At 36.3% G+C, this 11,573-nt stretch overlaps 1 protein-coding gene and 1 pseudogene across 1 annotated transcript; one reads left to right on the top strand and one right to left on the bottom strand.

The window, feature by feature from the left end:
* The first annotated feature begins 249 nt into the window (after positions 1 to 249).
* LOC134258015 (uncharacterized) lies at positions 250 to 5,179 on the top strand (annotated as a pseudogene).
* Positions 5,180 to 8,154: 2,975 nt separating this feature from the next.
* On the bottom strand, positions 8,155 to 11,343 carry LOC134258014 (lysine-specific histone demethylase 2-like; the record flags this gene model as incomplete). The annotated part of the gene is made up of 5 exons (XM_062740575.1): positions 8,155 to 8,911; positions 9,198 to 9,350; positions 9,550 to 9,672; positions 10,788 to 10,916; positions 11,227 to 11,343. Coding segments are annotated over 5 exons (624 nt in total), but the record flags the coding sequence as incomplete, so codon positions are not given.
* Positions 11,344 to 11,573: the final 230 nt, after the last annotated feature.

Genomic DNA, 11,573 nt, shown 5'->3' with positions numbered 1-11,573 from the left:
CATGACCCTTATCTTAAGGTCCATTTTTTTAAAAGTTCCAATACTAATGAATCTTGTGCGGACCTGAGTATTCTTATAGTTTTGCTACTATTCTTTTGAGGCTGCTTGTAACTCTCTCTACTTGCAAAAATGGGCTGAAACTCGAGCTAATTCTTGTATTGAAAACAAATTATTGGAAGATAATAGAAAGAACAAAAAATCATTTTTTACACATTGATCTAGAGTAATCAAAGCAAAACTATTTTTAAAATTTAATTTTCTAAACAGCTGATCCATGGAGTTCGACAGATGTCTCTTTAACCCGGAGGACGAGATAAGTCTTCCGGAATTCTACCAAAAGTACCGGCAGTGTTTACCAATGCTGGTGGTCGTTGTTGGAGGACACAATGAACAACGGAGTTTGACGACACGCCCAGTGACACCGTAAGATAGTACTTGTAGTCCACCTGAGAATCCCCCCTGCATTAGTATCATTAAGCTCTTAAATGGTTAACCATGGTAATGGATGTAGGAAAAACTGCTTATAATAAGTTTATTTTCAAACATATTGGCCCACACGTACTTGTACGCGAGCACTGACAATGTGATTCGTGCAAAATGTAACAAAAACTCTTACATTAATTTTGTGTTTCAAGAGGTAAAATTAAAACAGGAACTAAGAAAATTAAAAAATGGAAATTGTATAATTATACATGCGCTAGTATTCAGCTGGAGTTTGGCAATAATCTGCTTTTTCTAACCCTTTTTTATTAGCTCACCTGAGCCAAAGGCTCAAGTGAGCTTTTCTGATCACATTTTGTCTGTCGTCCGTCCGTCTGCTCGTCCGTCCGTCCGTCCGTCTGTCTGTCCGTCTGTCTGTCCGTCTGTAAACTTTTCACATTTTCGACTTCTTCTCCAGAACCACTGGGCCAATTTTGACCAAACTTGGTACAAAGCATCCTTGAGTGAAGGGGAATTTAAATTGTTAAAATGAAGGGACATATCCCCTCGCAAGGGGAGATAATCAAGGAAAGACAAAAATAGGGTGGGGTCATTAAAAAAATCTTCTTCTCAAGAACCACTGGGCCAGTAAAGCTGAAACTTATGTGGAAGCATCCTGGGGTAGTGTAGATTCTAAATTGTTCACATCATGACCTCCGGGGGAAGGGCGGGGTCACAATGGGGAATCAAAGTTTTATATAGAAATATATAGGAAAAATCTTTGAAAATCTTCTTCTCAAGAACCACTGGGCCAGAAAAGCTGAAACTTATGTGGAAGCATCCTGGTATAATGTAGATTCTAAATTGTTCAAAAATGACCCCCAGGGGAAGGGCGGGGCCACAATGGGGAATCAAAGTTTTATATAGAAATATATAGGAAAAATCTTCGAAAATTTTCTTCTCAAGAACCACTGGGCCAGAAAAGCTGAAACTTATGTGGAAGCATCCTGGTATAGTGTAAATTCTAAATTGTTCAAATCATGACCCCCAGGGGAAGGGCGGGGCCACAATAGGGTATCAAAGTTTTACATAGAAATATATAAGAAAAATCTTTGAAAATCTTCTTCTCAAGAACCACTGGGCCAGAAAAGCTGAAACTTATGTGGAAGCATCCTGGTATAATGTAGATTCTAAATTGTTCGAATCATGACCCCCCGGGGAAGGGCGGGGCCACAATGGGGAATTAGAGTTTTATATAGAAATATATAGGAAAAATCTTTGAAAATCTTCTTCTCAAGAATCACTGGGCCAGAAAAAGTGAAGCTTATGTGGAAGCATTCTGGGGTAGTGTAAATTCTAAATTGTAGGAATCATGACCCCCGGGGGAAGGGCGGGGCCATTATAGGGAATCAAAGTTTTACATAGAAATATATGGGAAAAATCTTTGAAAATCTTCTTCTCAGGAACCACTGGGCCAAAAAAGCTGAAACATATATATATGTGCCCATGGAAGGATCATGGGGTAGTGTAGATTACAAAAGGTCTACATTATGATCCGTGGGGTAGGGTGGGGATGCATTATGTATAACAAGGGGGAAATCTGGTAAAGAACAGAATGGTCAAAGCTTCTCAGGTGAGCGATGTGGCCCATGGGCCTCTTGTTTTTTTTTTTTAATATAATTTAAAACGCATAAACCTTTACGTAGCTTTCATCCGACTTACACAAGGGGAAGCAATAATTAAATTTTTTGTTCCCTTAAGATATCAGTAGGAATAAAGTGGTCCGAAGTCCTGTGATTTCACACAATTCCACAGTCATTTTTATTTATTAAGGTTCACTGACCCTCTGATAAGAGAGATAACTCTCAATTTAATTAGATAAGAAAATTTAATTCAACTGACCATTTCTGACGAAGTTTTCTCCAAACTGCATATATGCTTTAATTATGTATAGGTTATACATGAAGATTTCTTTTTCAAATTCTGTGAGCATTTTAGCCAATTTTATATCATTTTAATGTATATTTCACTTTGACAGATAATACGATACAACAAATTCCAAAGTGTCAAAAGAGCCCTAGCGCAGGACCCCAAGACGAGGCGGAATTACATCAGCATTCCTGTCAACGCGAAATATAAATTCAACGTCATCAAATCAATTTCCACCAAGAATAAAGGTAATTAATTTCTCAATAGTAATTCATAAAGAAATGACCTTAACTTGTCATTCACTGGACTTGTATTAACCTTTCTTAATGAATGGGGGGGGGGGGGGGGGGGTATTCACATCAAAAAAAGGGAGGGGTACACGACTATTCTTTTTTTAAATTAGGAATACTTAGAGATACTAAGCAAATAACTGGCAGGGGTTTGAAATAAATCTTTTAATTCCATTACTTAGTAATGTTACATGTAATTCGTTTGGGATGGAATGGCTGGGGAGGGGGCTCCGTCTGTCAAAACCTAGAGATTGAAGCTACTGATCTTTTTTACCTCAGTCTAATACCGAGGTATCGTCCCTTCACTCTAGATTCTGTTTACTAATCACTACTTCCTTAGTAAGAAAACTCAATATACGTATTCTTAAAATATTTTTTTTTAATTTAAAATCATAAAAAGTTTATGACATTCCTTCCGTGAATAAGAAAAGCCTTGGGTGCTACCTTTGTTATTGACTTCCTGTTGAATTCTGATTACAGCTGACCACACACTGGCTGAGATCTTGGACACGTACCCGTTACCTGTACTTATACAGTTCTCCGAGTCTCAGGAGATTCCCTCCGAGGGCAGAAACAGGGAAGGGACGCCCTATCAGCTTCTTATTACGCACGTGTACGAGGAAGTTTTCATACAAGGGAATTTTATCACGGAAGGTAATGTCAAGACGGCTTGTTTTATTACTCTGTCATATAACAATAACAAGTCATTTTCTTTAAAAACCGGTGTGCCATATATATTTATACATGTACATCACAGAGACTAAAATATATGAAGATCTCTTCCAGTATACCATAGGTGAAGTGTGTTTTGAGGGCCGTTTGTACATGACAAAATTTAAAAAAGAGTACGAGAATGTACTTCTGGGCATTAATGTCAGGGGTCCTATATCAACTAGTTGTCTCGGGACCCCTGACAAATTTCGTTCGCTTTTTTTGGGGGAGGGGGCTTGCTTCTCAGAAAATGTAAACAGCAAATTCACGCCTAAATTACACGTGTACCTCATTGTCTGAACGATAGTACAATTCTCAGTTAACCTTGAAGTTTCAGTAAGACTGGCATTCTCGGTGCTACGAAGTTAGCGTCGGTCAAATGGCGAATAGATTCTCACAGGTTAAGAAATTAAATAATATCAAGAACTTCAAATTGTTGACAACGATGAGACGACATGTATATTTCAACAGTGAATAAAAGCTGTGTAAATTTCAGACGCTAATTATGTGACGTCGAGAATACCACGCCTTACTGAAAGTCCAAGGTTAACTGAGAATTGTACTAAAAAAAGCTGCTGTCGGCCCCCAAAATATAAAGTGAAATTTGTCTGGGGTTCCATGGCAATTGACTGACAAAGGAACTCTGATGTTGTGATAATACTGACTGAATTAAATTAATTTTTTTGAAAATCGTTTTTTTCTATTATAGGCAAGATAACCAAACATCCGTCCAGTTTTAGCCTGTGTCCACTAATCTCAGTGGCCCCGATTCAAGGTTTTACTGACCGAACAAAGAAGGAGTACGATAAATACCTCAAGAAGCTAGAGGGTTACGTCAACAAAAACACTGTGTTTTCTGAAAGTCAATGCAATTTAGGTAACATCCTTTTAATATGCCCAACTTTTTACAATAAATCCCGAATACTCAGTGAAATTCTAGTATAGCACTTGACTTAAACATATTTATGTTGTTATAACTGTTTGCTTCTGTATCTTCTATTATTTAAGTGAAATGTTATTGTTGGGTACGTTTTTCTGTTCGTTTTTACAGCAATCAAGATTCTAAAACCCGATGCAGATGAACTTAAAGACGTTCTCCAAACTTACCAAAACGAGACTACTGTGAGCCACCCCCCTCCTTCAATTCCTGTCAGAGGGCAGTCGCTCAAGAAAGCAAGACAGGAAGGAGATGATGATGATGGGGAGGATTACGAGGTCATGGAACAGCCAATGGAAGAGGTCGACACATATCGGGTAGCGGCAGCGGCGGGAACGCCAAGTTACGTCAACGATAGGTTGTGTCAAGTGAAACCATTGGTTGCTGGACAGGATGATGCAGACGACGAGGAAGGGGACATGTATGAACCAATGGAAAACCCTGATGAAAATACAACTCCTTCAAAACCTGTTGTGATCAGTAAACCCGATGAGACCCCTCCTCCTCCTAGACCTGTGGAAAAGCCTAACGTACGGAGTAGATCCTTACCAAATACAGGTGCCCCGACTCCTAAAGACACTACGCCTCCTGCTCGTGAAAGGGGGCATTCAACGTCATGTGCGGACGAACCTGAACACTGTAAAAAGCCATTAGTAACAAACACCACAAACGCATTCGATATTGAAGAGAAAAGTATACAAGATATCGGAGAGGTTTTATGCCGTTTGCGTTTGAATAAATACGTTGAAAGGTTTGAGGAAGAAATGGTGGATGGTGAAATATTAGCGGGACTAAGTGTTGAAGATCTGCAGAAAGAGTTTAATTTTTCGAAACTGGAGGCTATGCGACTTTTCAAGTATATTGAAAAGGGACATATTCCTAAATGATTACTGATTACATATCATTACACAGCTATTTGAGAAGTGTGAATTGACAGAAGATGATATCATTACAGCTGGCCTGTAATTAGAAGGGTTTTTTCCAAGGATAGAAATGTTAGGAACAAAACTTTCTTCTTCTCTGTTTAATCTTGTTGGACAATACATTTTAACACATATTTTATGTTTCCTCATAAACCAGGTTTGACCCCACGCGAATTTGGTTCGGTTGGTCAGTGACGAAATTACTACTAATAGTATTGCCTCAAGATTGTTAAAAAAGTAACAGGAGTTAACACTATAACTGGGGAAAAAAGTTAATGGATTGACATTTGAAAAGAATCACTGCAACACCAAGATGAGAGGTGGATCCAGAAATTTTGGTGGGGTGTATCTGGGGACAGACAAGGATCTATAAGCAGTTGATCATAAATATCATTAAAATAAATCTATGTTCTCTTTCAATTGAAGCATTTTTTTCAATATTTATTTTTCTAACAATTCTTCTTTGCTCGTCTATCTTAGGAATGTTTTATGAAATTTGAAGAAATGAATTAAAATGTATTAAACAATACCAAAACAAAAGTCAGAAAAAACGGGCAAAATAGAGGTGTATTGCTCGTAGCCCCGTCCTCGCACTCCTATCCACCACATGATAACCCTGAATATGGACATGTATACACGTAAAATATTTATCTTAAGAAATCAAAATGTCATTTAGTTAAGGAAGGTTCCAGATATTTCCACATCCCCTCAATGTCCGATTAAAAAGATTATGGAAAAAGACACAAACCGATTACAAATTGTTTGGTAATAAACTATTAACAAATATATGTAGAATTTATTAATTTATTACAAGAAATTTGTAATTTGAAATAATTTGTAAATTCAAGATGAATGTTTATTTTCCTTCAAATTGATAGCTAGTAATTTCAAATTGATTATTCGTAATATTAGTAATACTAGTATTTCGTTTTAAAAAGGGGGTGAGTACTGGAGCGTAGAAAAGGGTAAAACGGGAACAATTATAATTGCTTTACCTTTAAAAAATTGTTCCTGTATAAATCTATACGAAAAAGTCTAACATTTCTAATGTTTAGCTGAGTGGGCATAAAAAAATCGATGTTTGACCACTTAGTGAGATGTTGGACCGGTCGATGAGATGTTGCACCGCTACGTCACAGAATGGGCGGAGCTCATTTTCATTCGTTGGTGTTCAACAGTGACGAACCCGAGGTGACATCACAGAAGACAGTAAAAAATACATGTGTATGTCAAAAATTAAAATAAAATGAAAGGTATAACAAAACATTTATTGACAGAGTTCTCGGGCAAAATGCATTTTGTAGACCCTCGAACAAGCTGTCTGCCTTCGGCTTCAAATGCGTTTTGTCGACCCTTCGGCTTCAAATGCGTTTTGTCGACCCTCGAAGCAAACTGTCTGCCTTCGGCTTCAGGCAGACAGTTTGGTTCTTGGGTCCGACAAACAAACAATGAAAAAATAGAAGATCTAAAAATGTTGTAAATATCTTGATTCAGGGAAATGTCAGAGATTTATAATCCTTTTTATTTCCTTTTCTGAAAATCCTTTCCATGATTTATTTGACCAGCTGATACATAAAACAGTTTGATAAGGTTCCGGGTCTAAGCATAACGATGCAAGATATGAAAATTGCGCAATTTTACCATATTATTTGGTTTTGTTTCACGTTCCTTCGAAAAATAAATTTTTCGTGCCAGCCATCTACTGCGACATGGGACATCTGTTTATATGGCATGTTTCGAAGGACGCGAGTACATGTTCCGTACTTGGATTTTGAGCCCCCCCCCCCAATCTTTCATAAGACGTTTTGCCCACTGCACAAAAAAGCAGACAAGGATCAACAAAATAGTTTTTTTGGTAATCGGCGACAATTTAGTAGCTTGCTTGTACATGCCAGTTCTAACTTCACTTTGTCATCCCCAATGTTTCAAACAATAAAGCGCTTTATATTCAGAGTAAACCTGAACAAACTTTTTCAATAAACCTTTCCTGTTCTTTTTATTATACATATGGTTGTTAGTACAAATTTAAAGGATGTCTTTTATACTTTAGTTAAATGAAACAATAGGCCCGTGGTCCACAACGCTTACTTGAGTAGCTTTGGCCATGCTGTTCTTCACCAGATTTCCCCTTTGTAACACCTACTGTGACTCTTGTAATATCTATTGTGACCCTACCCCAGGGATCATAATTTGGACAATTTTCGAAAATATACACTACCTATGGATGTTTTGACATATGTCAGCTTTTCTTGTCCAGTGGTTCTTGAGAAGAAGATTGTTAAAATTTTTATCCATATATTTCAAGGTAAAACCTGGATTCCCTATTGTGGCTCTTGTGGAACATTATTGGAACAATTTAGAATCTACACAACTCGGGATGCTTCCACTTAAGTTTCAGCTTTTCTGGCCCAGTGGTTCTTCAGAAGACTTTTCCTACACATTTCAATGTAAAACTTAGGTTTCCTTTTGTGGCCCCGCCCTACCCCCAGAGATCATGATTTAACAATTTAGAATCTACACTACCCCTGAGGATGCTTCCACAAAAGTTTCAGCTTTTCTGGCCCAGTGGTTCTTGAGAAGATTTTTTAATGACCCCACCCTATTTTTGTCTTTTCTTGTTTATCTCCCCTTGGAAGAGGACTTGGGGAGTTTAAACTCTACTTTCCCCAATAAATGCTTTGTAACAAATTTGGTTAAAATTGGCTCAGTAGTACTCAAGAAGAAGATGAAATTGTGAAAAGTTTAAAGATGGACGGAAGGACAATGGGTGATTAGGAAAGCTCAGTTGAGCTTTAGCTAAGGTGAGCTAAACTACTTGTTTGTGTCAACTAAAACTCTGAGTAATTGTCATCTATAGTCAAATTAATTCACAAACACATCTTATTAATTCATATTTTTAGTTTAATTTTGGCATTGAATTCTACAATTCAATAATAACATTTGTTAGAACAGATGCTGATATGAAGACTTTGTAACTACATTGATATACATGTATTTTAAAATACTATATGCAATTTGTACAACAAGTTATGGATATTTGAGAGATACATGTATGTTCAATAATACAAAATGAGAGATGACAACTGAATGATGAGTTATTTACATGTAAATGAAACATAAGAAAATCTGTCATAAATGAACTGATTATTCAGACCTTTTTTGTTTGTCATTTGCAATTGTTGATTAATGATCAATGACACCTAAAATTTTTATACATAAGAGTACATGAACAAATGGTGAAGATTTTCTCCATAAAAATGTTAAATACAAAATTATTTCACAGACATCAAACCTTAGCATTTAAATTTTTACAAAAGAGCATGTTGCTGTTTTTGTGTGTTTGTTTTTTTTGGATGACAATTACAAGAAGATGAAAAGGGTCATCTTGTATTATTTCTCTCATATGAAAGTCTTTTATCAAGTTAAGGTTTGTATTTATCTTCCCAAGTCCATCAACATTCACTCTTGGCAAGTGCTGAGGTAGTACATATTACGAACCTTTGCTGACCGTCAATTGTCAATGGAGACTGTCAATTTCACTGCCATTTAGGAACTTAAGTAACTTTCGTTAAAACATGATCTAGTCCATGTTGTCAGTTTCACGTGTCGTCTTCTACGAGCGTGGAGAAGATTTTGTGTGCCTCTCGTATTCCACTAATGTACGCTCCCGTAACATACTGGGGAAACTGACGATTTGTAGCCTGCAATACACAACAATGTACCCTCAGTATATCATTAACACCAAAACGTAAGTTGATAAGATAAAAAAAATGTTGTTTTTTTTTTTAATTCTGTTTTCCAGAATGAGTGAAATTAAGTTTTAATTACTTGGAAAAAATGTAATTTTATCGCCGACTAATCCTTTAGACAATTATTTAGTCTGTGATTATACTAATGCTGTTATAAATACAATACATTAGCTGTTCTTTAGGAGATTTAAAGGGTAAAAAACACAACAGAGAACTAAGAATCATGTCTGTGACTTACCTCTCCAGCGAAGTAGATTTTGGACGCCACGTCCTGTGACATGATATCATAGGCATCCCCATCCACTCCTATGGGTATGTAACTATAGGACATCTTGGAGAACAGCTCTTTAGTCCATTTTGTAACAAAATAATCCAGTGGCTTTGGGACTGTCTGCAAACATAAAGTATTGAATGTTGAATTTTTTTTAAGACATATACAAGTACATTTAAAACATTTTAAAGTGAAATTTGTATCCCTGCATTTTATTTTGATAGAAAATCAATTAGATTTTGTGTAACTAACTGAAGAAACAAAGAAAACACATATTTTTGCTACATTCATTTCATTCCATTTATATTTACAAACATACCTCCTCTGGGAACATAAGTTTGAGGACCTCCATACAGGCAGCCACTATATCCCTGTCTAACCTTTCCCGTAGAATGAGGGCATTTCCTGTTAGATGGGTCACCAAAATATACATCTTCTCCACCTACAAGAAAACCAGGCTTAGATTGAAATGAGAAAACTGATTGATTTAGATTACTGGGAAATAATGCAATGTGTATTTAAACAAAACAATAACTAGAACTGTCCAAACGGGACAAAATACCCCCTGCTGGGTTTTTCAGAAGTGCTAAATCATGAATACTTTATGGATCTAAGAGAAGATAGAAATGCTAAAACATTTTTACGCAAATGTAATTGCTCATTATATTTTTTATAAATGAAACGAAGGCACAGCCTAATAAAAAAATAGACTAAATCTATGGACCAGACACGAATTATACACTTTTTCCGTCAGTGACCTTGAACTTGCATAAATGACCTTGGTTCAAAGTCATGACACAACCTCAGGTCATAAAAATAAAGAAAGATATAGACCGGACACAAATTATAAAATTTTTCTTCCAGTGACCTTGAACTTCCCCAAATGACCTTGACCCAAGGTCATGACACATCCTTAGGTCATGAGCAATCTTTGTGTGAAATGAGAACCTACCAAGTTTATCCATAAGAAAGGTATGGACCGGACAAAAATTATGAAATTTTTCTTCCAGTGACCTTGAACTTCCCCAAATGACCTTGGGTCTAGGTCATGACACACTCTTAGGTTATAAGCAATCTTTGTGTGAAATTAGAACCTACCAAGTTTATCCATAAGAAAGATATGGACCGGATACGAATTATGAATTTTTTCTTCCAGTGACCTTGAACTTCCTCAAATGACCTAGGGTCAAGGTCAAGACACACCCTTAGGTCATGGGCAATCTTTGTGTGGAGTAGTAGATTCTAATGTTCCTCCTTAAGAAAGATATGGACCGGACACGTTTTCACAGTCAGACGGACAAGGTGATTCCTATATACCCCCCCAAACTTCGTTTGCGGGGGATATAAAAATACCTTGAAAGATATTTCCTTGATCCCTTGATCATTACTTTTAAGTTTTATTTAAACAAAATTTTTTTGAATATTTTTTTTCCCATTTAAAACGCATTTATTTTCTTATTACACAATTTGAAAATCAAAAAGGATCTTAAATATTGGTGTTTCTTCTCTATTAACATGCATTTCTGAACATGATCTACTGATCTAAATGATACTGACCTTCTCCACAGAGAAATCATAGAACACATTGAAGTATCCCCTATTCTCCAGCTCATTAGGAATATGTCCAAACACTTTACAGTCTTTAATCTTATTCCTCCAGAAGGGTCTGGGGAATCTCAATATGACCTGAAAAAAAACCAGTGGTAATTTCAAGAAATTCAACCCATTTTCTTACATTTCAAAAATTTAGAATCCATCCAAAATAGCCTTAAAATTTTATCTACTGGTAATCACTTTTTATTTGTGAGAACTTTATTTTCGCATAATTACTAGAGACAATGAGCTCGCAAAAATTTCATTCTCATGTATAATAGAATTCCATATGATTATATAGAGGAATAACAATTTGTGAAAATTATATCTCACCAATAAAGAGTAAATGACAATCTTACCAAAATAAGGCGTCACAAAAATTTCATGATCTACAGTACTTTACCTTTTCTATCTTCCCGACCCCTAATGACCTCATGGCCTTTGACTTCCAGTCTGGCAGGGTGGGGACAAACTCCACATCGTCATCTTGTAATACAGCCAGGGGAAGTGTCACCAACACCTGTAAGGAAGAACATCAAGATATTCAGGTAATGCACAGTTCAGTATACTCCTTCATGATTAAATTTAAGGAAATCAAACATGAATTATTTATGGAATGAAGGTATTATCATGAATTCTGGCTCAACAATCAAATACTGTACATACATGTAGATTAGAATGACCAAAAAAAAAAACTTAACATACTATCACATGTTACATGTATTGTATAATATCCCAGTTGTCATATTT

Source organism: Saccostrea cucullata, unplaced genomic scaffold (assembly GCF_032062105.1).
Source record: "Saccostrea cucullata isolate Sc308-1 unplaced genomic scaffold, CSIRO_AGI_Scuc_v1 ctg16165, whole genome shotgun sequence".
In the NCBI taxonomy this organism is placed as follows: Eukaryota; Metazoa; Mollusca; class Bivalvia; order Ostreida; family Ostreidae; genus Saccostrea; species Saccostrea cuccullata.
Note: the sequence above shows the minus strand (reverse complement) of the source record. Positions and strands in the feature narration are given on the sequence as shown.